This window comes from Heloderma suspectum, chromosome 4 (assembly GCF_057233095.1).
Source record: "Heloderma suspectum isolate Gila_16-S chromosome 4, 16-S_ref, whole genome shotgun sequence".
Taxonomy (NCBI): domain Eukaryota; kingdom Metazoa; phylum Chordata; class Lepidosauria; order Squamata; family Helodermatidae; genus Heloderma; species Heloderma suspectum.
Window position 1 is genome coordinate 246,922,753 of NC_139461.1, and position 16,055 is coordinate 246,938,807.

Below are 16,055 nucleotides of genomic sequence, written 5' to 3' on the forward strand. Positions count from 1 at the left end.
GTGGTATTACAAATGTACTAGCAAATTGTCAAAAATAATTATCTTGCCAATTAAAAATAAAAGTACATTTCCATGTTGGGAAGGCTATTTTAATTTTAATTTTTGCTTTCTCTCTCTCTAAGAAACCTAAAATGGGTAATGGCAATACTATTTAGTGGACATAAGTTGGTCCAATAAAAGAGATCTCGTTCTTAGGCATCAATACTACAAAGAGGTTTTTCCTGCTATTCGACAGGCCTATACAGCTGGGTCTAATCAAAGAAACTTGTTTTAAGAGGCTTTTCAGAATCTGCAAAGAGATGGAGACATCAGAACAAAAAGCGCTCTGTAAAAAGGCAACCTAGACAAAGCCAGAATTGAGTTCCCCTTTACCATAAATTTCATAGCGGAAGATGCATCACACTGATGAGGAGTCTTTCCTGATCAGTTCTGCAATCCTCTAAAATCCATCCCAATGTGATTTGAGGTACCCACTAATAGTTAACAGTACTGACATATAAAATATGCTGTTACTGCAGAATCATCACCCCTTGGGGAAAGGGATCAGTTTCCTCTTTTTGGTTACAATTTCACCTGTTTAGGAGACATCTGCATCAGATATGTTAGAAGCAGCTGCGCAATTACAATATGCAAGCCTGAGAGCTGCTTCTAACATAACATGTTGTGGCTTCAAAGCCACAGACTGCAGCAGTTGTGTTGTTATTTTATTTTTTTATTTATTATTAAATTTATTAATCGCCCATCTGGCTGGTCACCCAGCCACTCTGGGCGATGTGCAGCGTACAATAAAACAGTTTAAAACAATAAAATTCTACAGTAAAAACATTTTCTAAAATACCCTAACCCACCCCAAATGTTACTACTTTCCAGTGATGTGTATTTGGATGTACTCCACTGGCACTCTTAATCAAATGGCTGAGTCAATTCCTGCCACATCCATACCCCAGGAGGACATCAGCAGACTTGAATGCCAACTTTGAAAGAGAGATCTCTTCATTGCCCTGCAGGATCAGCACTATTGGGAAGAATTCCAGCTTACAATAGCTTGAATCCATTTACAATATCAGAAGAAGAATCAGCAGGATTTCCCAGTGCAGCACGTGGAAAAATGTAGGGATGTGTATTCAGAGAGACAAATACCCATTATGAAGAAATAATACCATGGATAATATTCTGTCAGAACTGTTCAACAACGAACACACAAGCCTCCTACTGTGTGTATCAACTCTTTCTTTATTTTCTTTTTTACAAGTACCTGCTTCATTTGTGCTTTGCAGTAATCCTGATAGAGAATCAAAGGAGACTATGACACATCCTTCCACTTCTCTTAAAAGTAAGTGGGTATGTATGTAATGAGTGCCATTTAATAAAATGTCCAGTAGTAAAGTTATATCTACGCTACTATTTCAGATATAAAGATGATCCCTCATTCCCCCCACCTCCAATTCACCTGAATCGTTTAAGGTGCAGCCGGAGGACCTGAGGTAGTCTGTAGATCATTAACTGCTTTTTAGCTTCACTTAGAATAAGAGGTTTGGGAGAAGACTTCCGTCGTTTACCTACGTAATGTTTAAGAAAGGCACAAAAGAGACTGAGTTACAGGGTTCTGTCTTCCAAGGGAAAATTGCACATAGCAAGTCTTCTCTCTTTCCATTGTCAGCAGCAGTCATTATCTAAACAATAAAGCTGGGAAGCATGAATGCTATAGGAACTTCTGCTCAGATCTCCATCAGCTACATTTAGTGCATGGAGTTAGAATTACATGAGTTTGCTGGAATATGAAACCAGCTTTTTTTTTTAAGTGATTTTTCAGCTTTTAGTTTCATATTGCTTATGTTAAAATGACTTCCAGCATAATGTTAAGTAGATTTACTTAGAAGCAAGTCCCAGCAAGTTCAGTTAGACTTACTCTGTTGCTTAGTGGCAAATACTGCAGACATGAGAGACTGATAGCGCAATCCTATACATATTACTCAGAAGCAAGTCTCATAGAGTTCAATGGGGCTCACTCCCAAGTAAGTGAGTATTGCTGCCTGACGAAACCGAAAGATGGGGTTTTTGGGGGAGGGGAAATTGTAAGTTGAACTACTAATTTTTTTTTAGGTAAACTACTAAATCACACACACACACACATATCATATAGCACTACAACAGTCCCTTGAAAGATTAAAGAGAGATTAAAGATCAGTAAACTACCTCTACATTAACATTTCATACTAATTCAAAGCTTTAAAAAATACAGGCACATACATATGCTTTGCATATTTTCAGTATGTTTTATATCCTGACTAGTAAATAAGTTTTTGAAAACTACAATACACTCATAATTCTCTTTGTTCTCTAGGAGGGAAAAAGCTAGAATCTCTCAGAAAGCAGCAAATATTTTTAAAAATGCAATTATTATTTTCTGTTCTTTTTGGGGGTTTTTAAAAAGGTAATGACTATATATGTACTCCCACTTTATCAAATTCAATTTTAAACTGTTATGGCAAAATTTTGTCAGAATGAAGAACTCAAGTTCCATGGATTTCATGGGAGAGTAAGCTAACACTCAACTTTTACAATGAAACAAAGGAGACATGCAACCTAATTCTATGCATGTTTACAAAGAAGTAAGTCTCACCAACTTCAATAGGTTTTACTCTCAAGTAAGTATATACAGGGCTACAGTCTTAAAGTGTTTAACTCTGGCTGATCATATCCTTACTCTGAAGAAAAATGGACTGCAGCCTTGTCAAATTGCACCCATATGCTATTTCTGACATTAGCATTTCACAGATAAATGGCTTCAACATTTGGAGTTGTGTCCAATATTAGGCCTATTTAGAAGAGACCCATTGAATTGAATGGGATTTAAATTAGACTAACACTGGATACAACTCATTGGATGTAGCCCTTTACTTTATACAAAAGCAGTCATTCACTCAATTTATTTGTACCCTGCTTTTCCTTCCAAAAGAAAGCCAAAAGAGGTGAACATAATTCGAAAACAAAAACAAAATTTTCAAAAGGCAAACAATATGAAAAACTGACAAAAATACAGTGAATCAATAAACAAACTTCCCATTCAATAAAGAAAACACCAATTCAGTTAATACAAAATTAATGATCAACAACCAACAAAGGAATAATAAAATACAACCCATATTTTAGCCCAAAATATACACACTTACATTCTCACTCCACCAACAGTATACTATCATGTGGACATAATGTTAAATCCAGTACTTTACCATCTTATTAGTGTGAATTGTGTCCGTACACATTTCACATTAATAAAATTGGATGTCAAAGGACAAAAGATGGATTGTGCCTGTGAAAGGTTCCAACCCAAATTACAATCCAAACCAAACCCCACCATTTTGATGCAAGTTCCATTAAAGGTGGCTAAGAAATACATTAAATGATGATAGTAATAACAATAATAAGTAGTTGTAGTAATAGTAGTAGTAAGTAGAACTTCCAAGAATGTGGGAATAGCATGAAAATAACTTGAGTGAAACAGACTTTCCAAGAACTAAGGAGATGCATAACAAGAATATAGCCCAAGTTTAGGAGATCATGTTCTGTGTTATAAAGTCTATAAGGACCATTCTCTCTAATGCAACTTGCTTTTGCTTGATTCATTTATTCAGTTTCAGCTATAAAACCCATGCTACTGGAAAACTTTAGATCTGCACCAGGGCACTATGTGAACAAACCTGGTGTGAGTGCACTCCCTACTTCCCCTCTCATAGTCTAACTTTCCCTCTCACTTCTGATTTAACAGAAACCATAGGTTGCATCTAACCCAGCAAACAGTGGTTTGCTGTCCTGGGTTGAAGGGCTTGTGCAAGCCATAGTCTCCCACTTCAGATGTAACAGCAAACCATTATCAAGCCCAGACATTACATTAAGCTAAGTGGATGAGAGGAGGAGGGAGAATGCTGGCACAGGACTTGCTCCTGTTCCTCCAAATTATGGTTTGGAGGATTGCAAATGTTATACCTAAACCAAATTAATATTTAAGACCACATGACTCTTCCATTGGTTTATTTTTATCTTAAGAATGTAAACTTATGTCCTTGAAATATTTTCCACAGCTGCCCCAAATGCTTCAAAGCTAATCCTTAAACAAGGTAATAAAAATGATTAAAAAAAAGAAGACTTATTTAAAAATAAACTGATTGGCACAAGGAGGCCAGGGGGAGAAGATCCAGTTTTCCACCCTTTGCAGAAACTACTACACCCTTGCTTGCAGATGATCACTGCATGAAAACCTGTTTTCGTTTGTGGATTGCAGTCATTGGACTGTGGTGCATAATATATAATCTTTTGGCCAAGTACACCTTGCCAGATTCAAGATCAGTTACCACTCCTTCTTGGTCGGCTTTTTGATATTGATTCAAAACGATCATGTAGGTTCTATTTAAATGTATTGAGGTTACAGAGATAAAAACCTTGGGATAGAATTTGGGATCCTTCATAGGAGATTTACCATTGCCTTTGGAGTGGGATATAAACCACAACCGCAGCCTCTTGTATCAAAGTAGGTTATGGTGCGAATTTTAAATGTTTAAATATAGTGGGAGTGAAGGATAAGGTGGACAGAGTGCTCCTTCCCTGTTATTGCAGGGGGAGAGGGCAGAACAAGGAAAGGGGGTGCTCTGTGGGAACCAAAAGCACAGAAGGCAGGCAGCTTTCTACTGAGCTTCTGAACTGGGACACAGGGTCTAAACATTTGCCTAGATCTAAGGTACTGACAAACACAGGGTAAAGCTTAAATGCAGAAAACTAGAGGTAGCTACATCAATGTGAATCTGAGCTCTCATTCATAAACAGAAAGTTCCTTGCCCTATTGGTTACAAAGAAAAAAAGTTTAATTAGCTTTTGCTAAATAGTTGAATGCTACAGTGGGGAGGGATAGGACTTCTTGTAGTGAAGAAGTTCCCTCAGGGCACAATCCTATGCATGTTTAGACAGAGAAAAGGCCTACAACGTCCAACACTCCCCTCAGACTGAGAAAAGGCCTACAATTCTCAGCATTCCCCAGCCAGCCATGCTGGCTGGGGAATGCTAGGAATTGTAGGCCTTTTCTCTGTCTAAACATGCACAGGATTACACCTCTAGTCTCCTAAATGTTTTTCCAATTTCTATTAGTTGTTCCAAAAAACCCTGCAAAAATAAAAGTTCACAAGCAATTTGTAATCTGTAACTGCCCAAAAGCCACCGCTCTTGAATATAGGAGAAAGAGTGGAATGGAGTGGAACATAGAGAAGGAGTGGAATGGTTCTCTCTGTAAGAGCAGCAAGTTAATTTTATGCAAACTTACCTAATTTCTATAATTTATTTCAATTGCTGTTTTCAAGTTTAAAAAAAAAAAAACAGTACCAGGTTTTGTGCTTATAACTGACAGCATAAACATGTTCAACTGTAACATTTCTAAAGATGGTGGAATCACGATAGCTGCCATGGCTCTGGACCCATTATTGCTTTCCCCCAACATACTTTAGTTCGTAATTTTCAGAACGTAAAAGTTCCTAAATGAACAGGTTCTTCCCCTAAAGAGAAGTCAGATTATGTCAAGAAGTCTTAATTTTCCAGACTCTCTAATCCTTGCCCTCATGGTTACGAAGAAAACCATGTGGGTCTCCAGATGTTTTGGACTTCCACTCCTAGAAGCCCCAGCCAGCCTGGTCAATGGTCAGGAATGCTGGGAACTGAAATCCAAACATCTGGAGTGCTACTTTCTGCCCACCTCTGTTCTAACCCATCTAGTTAAGGTGACTTCTCTGTCTCAAGAAGCTGGCAGAAAAAAACAGAATTCTTGACTTTACCTTCCTTGTTTTGGGGGAGGGATTCACAAAGAAACAGCTGCATTTATTTTTAGAACAGAAAAAGGAGAATCTATGTAAAGAAGACAAAAAAGCAATACAATCCTTTTACCATCTATGATATTAATAGATTATGCCATTTAAAGCCCTACACAGCTTTGGACCTGGCTATCTAAGGGACCACTTATCTTGTTACAAACTTGACCTGTTATTAAAATCTGCAGGAGCGGCCCTTATGAGGGCATAGTTACCCACAGAGGCCCATTTGTTGGGCACACAGGAGAGGGCTTTCTCCTGCATTACTCCCAAAATGTGGAATGTGTCACCTCAAGAATTATGATTGGCTTCCATTCTCTTGGATTTCAGATGGGGTGTGAAGAAACGTCTCTTTCATTTTAGCCTTTTAAACTATATTTTAATGTTTTTAATGGCCCGTGTTTTATAATTTTATTAATTTAAATTATTGTGCACCATCTTGATGGGTTTTAGCAAAAAAGGTGGTATATACATGATAATGGGTGAAATGCTATAATCATTGATAGCACTATAAAACTACTATTGATTATTAACAATTTTTTATACTTAACTGGTACATGGAGAGTCAAAAGTCAGGAAAGGAGCAACTACACCATTATACAAGCATATATATGCACATCTCTTATCAGGTACAATGGAAAATGACATCTGAAAGTAACAGAATGGCCCCTCACTTACTGTTGCACTGGTCACATGCATAAATCCTCCCTTCCAAAGCTTCTGTTTCTGTGAATTTCGCCAACATTTCAGTCAGCATGCACTCCGTCTGATTAACAGGCACAATCCCTTTGTTGATGGAGTGATAGCGTTCAGGAAATTCCAGGGAAAGATCCCAGAAGGGTTCCACAGTATTGGATTTATAGTTACACGTTATACAGGTGACCTAACAAGAAAAGATTTATTTATTAAGACATTTCTGTAAATACGTTCTCATGAGACACTGTGAGGCCAGTACTCAAAGCTTAGCAGTCAGGACAATATGATGTTCTGTGCTCTGACTGACCCAAGTCTGTAACCATCTGTAAGATGGAGATTGTGCTTTGAAATTCTCAGATAAGGACAGAAATGCAAATTCAAAAGAATTTCTATTGGATGATTTTAAGAATGGATTTAGTCCTACTGAAATCTGAGGCAATTATGTGTTCATCTCTGTTAAGATGCAGTCCTTAAGAAGCACGAATGCCTTTTTCAGATTCAAATTTTAACTCTAAAATTGTAAGTTAAAAAAAACAAAAAACCCAAATCCATTAAGCAATTTCGCCAACTTGATTTACTGAGAAATATCCATATCTACCCTGGACTGCAAGGAGGTCAAATCAGTCCATCCTAAAGGAAATCAACCCTGACTGCTCATTGGAAGGACAGATACTGAAGCTGAAGCTCAAATATTTTGGCCACCTAATGCGAAGAGAAAAATCTCTGGAAAAGACCCTGATGCTGGGAAAGACTGAAGGCAAAAGGAGAAGGGGATGAGATGCCTAGATAGCATCACCAATGCAATGAATATGAACTTGAGCACTCTCTGGGAGAGAGCGGAGGACAGGAAGGCCTGGCGTGCTATGGTCCATGGGGTCACGAAGAGTCGGACACGACTTAACGACTGAACAACAACATCCATATCTACATCTTTAAACTTCCTTCATCACTATTAATGAGTCATGGAGTCCAGTAATTTGTACATTCAAGGGTTTATTATATTGTACCAACATTGCTGTTCACTAGGTAATCAGTTTGTTTTTGTCAATTGCCTCACAAACAAGAATGGATATACTTTATTCAATTTGCAAAACCAAGTTTGTAAAAATAAGAGGTGCAGTGCAACATAGCTCCAATTCGTACGCAATGCCAAACTATGGTTTGATATTACGTGAGAACGTCTCAGGCTGGCATGCTCCCACCCCTCCAATTCCCTCCCTGACCTCCAGTGTTAAGGAAACTATAGCTTGCTGATCTGGAAGTAATGCCGTGAACCAGAAAGTCAGGGAGAAAATCAGAGCTTTGAGGAGAGGGTGGAGCGTGCAAGCCAAATTACTCATGTAAAGCCAGATCACCATAATCTGCTGTTACACAAGAAGCAGCCATAATGTCCATTTCGGAGTGTTATACAGCTGGGAAAATCTGAAATAAGGAACACAGAATTATAGTTTGCAAAAAAGACAATCCTTTATGCAAGGGTCCTCTGGTGCTTACAGTGTAAACCCTGCCTCATTCTGCCAGAAGATTCTGTTAATTCATACCTTGTATAAATCATATGGAAGTAGTCAAGAGTGCATAACAAGGAGCAAAGATAAAAATAGTGCCACACTAATTGAAAATAGAATGTCTTACCAAAAAAGAGCTTGAATATATTAAAGACATGTAGATATTCCCAGCCATATTCAGAATAATATAACTATGGCAAAAACACTCACATCACACTGCTAGTAGCAAGCATACTCAGTTGAGTGAGAAAAGCAATTTTGGAGGGTGGGGGGATGGAACAGGGCAATTCTGCATGGACAAATAGCAGGGAAAGGATAAAATAGTTTTCAACGTCCCCAACACATTGTGCACTTGCACACACAGAACCTTTTGCTAAACCTCAAAGCCCACTTATAGCTGCTTTGTTTGGAACAACAAAAACCATGGGGGCAGGGGGGGGGAGTCATGCAACATAGTTTGGTTCTTCAAATCCCATTGAACAATATGCTGAAAATCCCAACTTTCCCTTAAGGGGCAGTAACAAATCCCCCTTTTGCCAAATACACCCATAAATATTTAGTTATTCTAAAATATTGTTACAGAATATCTCCAGCCTTGACAAAAGCAAGACTGGGTAACATGCATACCTGACTGAGTAGCTGCCCATGAAAAATGGTGTTTACCACCTTCAGGACCTGCTTGGTGAGCTTCCTCTGTGAAAAAGGGATGAGGATCCTGCGTTTTGTTCCTTCAGATTCCAGCTCCTGCTGCACTTTGTCCAACAATTCACAGAGAAATTCCTGAGCATCTTGCTGGTCATAACCTCGAAACGCTGGAATCAGACTCCATACAGAATGCAGCATGGCAAAAGGAGACACAGAAGCCCACTTCCCAGACCACATGACTCTGAAGAGCGTGTGCAGTTCATGACAGAGAGAGATGTGCTTTGAACTTGGCTCCTTAGGCTGTATTAGTTCTAAACTTTTGCTTATTGAGGACCCGCCATTTAAGCCAGCTGGCAGGCTCTGCCTGCCATATGAACCCAGTTGATCATTCCTCCCTGACTCGGTAGGAGCAGGCCCATTGACCAGCTTTCCAGACATTCTAGACTTTCCATTCACGGTCTTAGCTAAGAGTTCTTCAGTTTCACAAAGATCCAGCGTCAAGAAACATTCTCTAAACTTCTGGAGGTGACTTAATACTTGAAGGATGGAGTTCATGTAGCATGTATTTCCTAGATTCTTTAGTCCAGTCACACCAGGAGTCATGAGAGGCTTACGTCGAATGGAATAGAACTGTTTGAATTTGCTACTCTGCACTCGTCTTGAGGTAGGGGAACTTGCTTCCATATCTCTGAACTTCCGAGGAATCAGATTCTCTCTGCGAATGTGCGACAAAAGCCTGGCACTTTTTCTTGGAGGAGTGTTCGCCAGTTCCTCCAACAGTCTCCGTTTCATCTCTTGACGCCGCTGCCTGGCCACCTCCTTCTTCCTCTCCAGTTCTTCCATTTGCTTCTTTTGTTCTAGTTTTCGCTGGCCTCTAGAACTCTTATCAAACCAAGTCCGCAGTGCTTTTGCTAGCAATGATTGCCGTCTGTACCAGAGAGCTGTAAGCATCTGAGGCTGTCCCTGAGGGGCCCTCTGATGGCTGCAGACATCCTCCCCCAAAGCCATTGACCGCAGCGTCCTACCACTTCTAGCAGATGGATCATGCTTCTGACTTTTAATTGCGGAAAGAGAACTTCTTAGTAATTTCAAGTCACCCTCGGGATTATCATTCAATACATAGTCTTCACAAAGGTAACAAAACACATAGAGATCATTTACTTCCATAGCCAAAGGATGCCTGGTCTCTTCAAAATGTTTAAGTGCATGGTCCTCAATATATCTTCCACAGGCCACATGGGAGCATTTTAGGCAAGCCCAAATGGATTCCGTGGTGTTGCAGTCCATGCAGTGCCACTTCTGGGGATTCAGAATAGAATGGTCCTGGGCAAGTCGTAGCCGCCCAACATGTTTGCATCTATCCATGTCTTACATAAAGCTCCTCCGCTTTAACCTTGCAAAGTAGGCAGAAAAGAACTTAAGTATTGCTTATTTTAAAAAAATACAGTAATACAGTTATTCAAGGAAAACACACCCACATAATTCAAGCATTTTTGTACAGCGTTTAATATATCATATAAAAATGGGACAGCAGTGGCAGGGTGATGGTGGAGAGAAATGGACTGGACGAACTCTAGACACACATACTCCTGCCAATTACCTGGTCAATACAAGCTTTCTTTTGGTGTTAAGGGGTGATGGTGGAAGGAAGAAAGGAAATGTTAATCATTTGGCCTACCTTGCATCTTTGGCTGGGTACAAAATATGGGAGTTGCAGGGTTTTTTTAATTATTATTTTTTGGCATGAGGTGAGCCCAGCTTCCCCCCATCTTTCAATGACAGATGTATATACCAGTGATTCAAACACTGATTCACTTAGTTTTGTCCCTCTCCCATGTTTCAGGTGAGCTGTCTTTATTTTTCAAAGCTCCACATGTACATTTATTAATTGCTTTATTTTTAATCAATATTTTAATTTTAGAAGATTTGCTAAACTAGTCCATATTATGGGATGGTTGGTGCATTGTGATATAACAGGTACTATCCTATCAGTGCTGTGCAGAGCCAGCTTCTGTGGCAAATTCACACAACTGGTCTTCCCTGAGCTCAATACTGGGGGAAAGGTTTTTGACCAGAATGTTGCAAGTTCATTTCTAGAGTAGCCTCACCAATCAAATAATAATCCAATGTGGAGGCAATGCTAAACAATGGTTTAGTGTTACATGCATGAAACTTAGGCTTATGTGCTCTCCCCTCCTCTGGCACACCTGTGAGGAGATAGGAACCTTTTGTTTCTTTTTCAATTCACCATGGTTTATTGTTATCCCCAAACCTGGAACTGTGTTAAGGGAAACAAGCCAAGATCATACACTACGGTTTGAGGTCATCTAGGAATGAGCCTTTGGGCATGCACGCAGGCAGCCATTTCATTCTCTTCTTGTGCAATCTGGAAACAAACCATGAAGTCTTTCATTAACCATAGTTTCTCCTTTTGTCCAAACTATTAAAGCAGTATTACTAGCTTCAGAACAAGCCAGGATATTAAATCTGTTTCAAACTGTTGTTTAATATCCTGGCTTGGTCCAAAGCTGGTAACTATAATTTAACTATAGTTTCCCTATTTCATTTGAAATGGGAAACTATGGGCAGTGTCCAATGGGGCCACTGTGCTTATGCAATTGATGTAGTGCTAGCATAAGTGACCTCTAGCACAATGCCAATAGTGTAAGCTTGTGTAATGCGTTTCTCTATCTATCTATCTATTTATTTATTTATTTCCTGCCTTTTCCTCAATTCCGGGACTCAAGGAGGCTTTACAACATTAAAATGTATACAGTTAAAACATATAAATAGAAATATACAAAAGTTTAAAATATAATTAAATCATCAATAATATTAATACTGTATAAAACCCATCATGCCAGCTTACGCTGTTAGCACTGCACTAGAGATCAGTTACGCTAGCGCCATGTCAACTGCATAAGCTCAGCAACCCTGTTGGATACTGCTCTCTGGTTAATGGAAGACCATAGGTTTGTTTCTTCTGGCTCACATGAAGGGGGAGCTAAGTGGTTGCATGTGCACACAACGACTCGCTTTACTAAGCTGAGATATTTAATTGTCCAAATGGGGCCCATGAATAATTATGGTCAGTTGAAAATGGAAGCAAAAGCTTCCAATCTCCTCATCACAGCCATGTGAGGTTGAGAGGGGACAGGGAACTTCACAAGCCAAAGGTTCAGTGACATAATGGTAAACCATAGTTTAGTGTTACATCCAAGTAAGGGCAATGTCTCATTTATATGCAACAGGGAAGTATTTTGCTGCACACACAAAAAATTCTGCACTAGAAACTATATTATTAAATAATATAATGGAAATATATGATTATGTAGTTTATACAGAATTTTATTGTGTTTTTTTAACGTTAGCTATTGAAAAAGCTATGATACTATGTGAACAGCACACTTAAATATGAGGCCATTGAAGTGAATATTGTGCACAGCACCAGTTTTAGATAAAGTTAAGGAAATCATATCCACATCTTCATATTTTGCACATATGTTTAAACTTCACATACTTCACTCTGGATTCAATATTTGAGTTTTTTTGTAGACTTTAGAATTATTTAATGTGGAGCAGGATATAAAGTGTATGGAAGCTATGAGACAGGGCCAGAGAGCCAATGTGGGACCAGATTTCAGCAGTGAATGTTGCTTGTTGACCTTATTTCAAAATAAAATTTCTGTGTGTGTGTGTGTGTGTGTCTGAGAGAGAGAGAGAGAGAGAGAGAGAGAGAAATATTTTGGCTAAGAATTCCATTTTAAAAATGAACGTTCAGGTTCTTAGGATTCTACATCAATGACTAGAAGACCACAATAAGTCATGGTACATGAAGAAAGATTATGACACTCTATTTTTCCTTTTGCCCTTCTCCTTGAAGGTGTAAGCATCATCACTACTGCAGGCTCATTTGGCCTGGGAATTTTCTAGACTAAACAGGCTTGTAACTGTGACCAGACCTAAGCTGCCACCATAGAGGCAATTTGCAGAGAGGTCCTACAGGTGTCTCCACAATCAAAATTTCATTTGGCCCAGGAATTCCCTTTGAGTGGATAAAAATCAAGATTAAAAAAAAAATCAGATTAAGAAAGTAATGTTTATTTTCAAGATTTTCAAATATTGTAAGCATCTCTTTCTAAAAATAACTTGGTTTAAAAGGCATTCTGAATTTAATACTAACATATTAAAGCCTACACTTGTGTTGTCTTCAAATTGAATCATGACTATCTGCTACTGAATTAAAGGCAACTTTTCTATGTAAAAGAGTTGAACCAAGGGGGAAAATATCTGACTTGAGATTAAATAATGACAGTAAATAATGATTAAATGACACAATAGCTAGGTTTGTCATGATCCAGGTCCAATAAACCACAGTTACAGTATATTGGATCAGGAATGAGTCTTCTGCCTGTGGACTCACCCCTCCCTTCTCTCCTTGCATGCCAGGCTTTGGCACCAATATCCTGATTTGTTAAACCACAATATCCTGTGATGTCTGAAACTGGGAAACTGAGATTTAAAATGCAGCTTGCAAACTGGCATATGAACCTGGATAGACTCCCTGGGTTAGAGATTGGAGGCAGTGTATTGCAATGGTTCTGTTCCTACTAGTTAGATGACTCCAGAAAGTGGTGCTGGGAAACATCTGCTCAACCTCATGGCATTTATGTTATAGAGTCCTATGAGGTTCCATCCTGTCTTCCATGCTTTTTAACCTCTATTCTACATGAAGCCGCCAGAAGTGAGGCAAATGGTGATTGGGAACAAGGCCTTCTCATTGGTGGTGCCAGATTTGTGAAATTCTCTCCTCAGAGACACTCACCTACAACTAACTTTGTTATCTTTTCAGCACCAGCTGGGGACCTTATAAGTTTTCTCCAGGCTGATAATTTATTTTTTCTGCTGTTTTCTGCTTTTTAATTTTGCTAACTTTTTTGTTAGGATGTCAATTTTTATTGTTTAAGTTACCCCAATAATACTTACATTGAAGGGTGGCATAGACAAAAATAAAGGAAAACATTTACTTATGAGGAAAGTAAATACAGCCACCAACAAACATTATACTAGTTATAAAAGAAAAAAAAGGTCAGCTTTGTTTCACTAACACATGATACTTGGGAAACGCAGAACTAAACATACCGTGTACTTTTTGTGGAAAAAGTCAATCTATTTGGTATCAATGTTTGTAGCAGCCTTTTAAGAAGCACAGAATCTTTGTCAGTCTTGTTTTTAAACAGTAAGGTGGTCTACTCATAATTTTCCATATACTGATAGAAAATATTGATATCTTACAAATAACACTTGAAGTTACACTATATTAAGCTATCTTTATAGCTACGGCATTAATGGGAAAACATTTTAAATCCTCCTAAAATGGATTTGCCAGCATAAAGTTGCAATGATAACAAGCTCACTTAAGCACTTCCCTGTATCTTTTAATATTTTTATCCCATTAAATCAAGGGTGTTTTGCAAAATCCTACAAAAAAGATAGCAAGTGGTCTCTTATGCAATTCAAATCAGCAACTTGACTAATGTCATAGCATATAGTATCAGCATGATATAACTATACATTTAATACTCTCCAGTAATAATGGGAATAAAAAGAAAATGGCTGCAATGAAAGGAGTCCCACATACACTGAAGAAATATCAGCTCCACGAGCACATGGGGTGCTTTCCTCTGCAGTTGCTGACAAGACAAGAGCTCTGTTGCTCAGGCTGAATTGTGGCATGTGCACACGCGTGGCAGGGAGAAGAATTATGGGCCAGACACAAAACAAGTTTAAAACAGGAGACAATACTCACCGATTCATATTTAAATATTCTCGCAACTCGGTGACCAGCGACTGGAACATCCCCATTTCAGTCAATAGGAGCTTCAATGGTTCTTCAGGAATTTAATCACAACTTCGATCTTCATCAGAAAAAGGCAATGCAACATAAAAGCCCTAGAGAAAAAATGTTCCTGTGAAACATACATAAACAAGGCCCAGGCTTTAGAACATGAATCATTCCTGTAGTGAAAGAGCTACTGTGGAGAATATATTTTAATGATGGGCAAAAACTAACTAGAAGCCACAATAGTAACACACCCACTGATGAAGAGATGTCACATGGAAAAATGTCCATTATTCCAGAGTTCCTGCTTTATAACAGTCTGCTAATCATATATAGTCAATTCATTTTATGACTTCTAATGAACTACCAATCATATTGCAAAGCAAAATCTAAGGAAACAAACCCAGCAAAAACAAAAAATGCACATCTTGGATTACTTTGACTTGGGAAATGGCTTTTTGTGGAAAAATTCTGCCATGAGTTCAACTTTGGTTCCTATAGGATTTTAGAACATTTCTGTGCTTGCTTAAAGCTATTATAATACATATTACCAAAAAACAGTTAAAAGGGAAGCAGGGAAAGGACTGTTTTACAATGAATAAGTAACTTGTCTGAAAGCACTAAAAACTATCCATATTAACAATACCAGCACAATGCACAGTTTCATCATCCCTGTGCAAAACACATTACTACAGATGTGCTGGTTGCTACTTGCTGATGAACCCCCCCCCAAAAAACATCTGTGACTGCATAGTAAATCATCCCTCACATTGTTCTCTGTTCACAACTAGTGCAGGGTGGCTTTTCCTGGAGGATCCTTTTGTCCTATAAGCAATCCAATTTATTCTCTGACATCAAGCCCCATGGGGAATCTCTCTATTTGCATGTCTTTGGCCTCCCACTAAGCAGATTTCAATAGGTATGATGTTGCTGAGATGGGGCTGGCCAGGGGTGCCATCCATGAGAACTTTCCATGAATTTTAGCAATGTACAAAGGAGTCACATGGGATCTTGAGGAGAGAAGGGGGTGCGAGAGGGAGAAGAAAGACCAATAAGGAACTCCCCAGGAAGATTATACCGGAGAGGGAGAAGTGTCTTGTTTCTTAATGAGAGTGACCGGTACAACAGAAATTTGAGCCATACAAGAAGTCAAGATAAACAGACCTAAATACGTGGTAAGAACTTATTGAGAACTAGGAATATGCCAACAAACCAAAATATAATCCACAAAGCCCCACAGTCATCATCTCCAACTGAAAAAAAAGTCTTACACTTCTCATATACCTCCCTTCATTCATCCCACCCCTGCATCTTACAGTTTTCCCCACTGTTAACATTTCGATTACAAGCTCCTCAAAACAATGACTAGTCATTTCCTGCTTATATTGCTATGTCAAGTGCCATATACATAGATAAAATTATATAAATAATCCAAGAGACTACAGGAGAGCAAGCCTAGACATTAAGCAAATCAGTTAAAACAGAATTTTAAGATTAATGAACAAAAAACATTCTACT

General features: G+C 38.6%; 1 protein-coding gene across 3 annotated transcripts in view; it reads right to left on the bottom strand.

Annotated features, from left to right (window-relative positions):
- USP49 (ubiquitin specific peptidase 49) overlaps positions 1-16,055 on the bottom strand; it is a 64,923-nt gene that overhangs the window by 4,815 nt on the left and 44,053 nt on the right. For 2 of the 3 annotated variants that reach the window (XM_084853129.1, XM_084853131.1), the window contains exons 2-5: positions 14,505-14,647; positions 8,678-10,088; positions 6,528-6,732; positions 1,451-1,559 (exon numbers count right to left, since the gene is read on the bottom strand). In XM_084853129.1, coding sequence (XP_084709255.1) covers positions 1,451-1,559; positions 6,528-6,732; positions 8,678-10,060 — 1,697 coding nt within the window. In that variant the 5' untranslated portion in view covers positions 10,061-10,088; positions 14,505-14,647. Of the gene's footprint in view, positions 1-1,450; positions 1,560-6,527; positions 6,733-8,677; positions 10,089-14,504; positions 14,665-16,055 lie in introns of all 3 variants that reach the window. The other variant, XM_084853130.1, reaches the window with a different exon arrangement.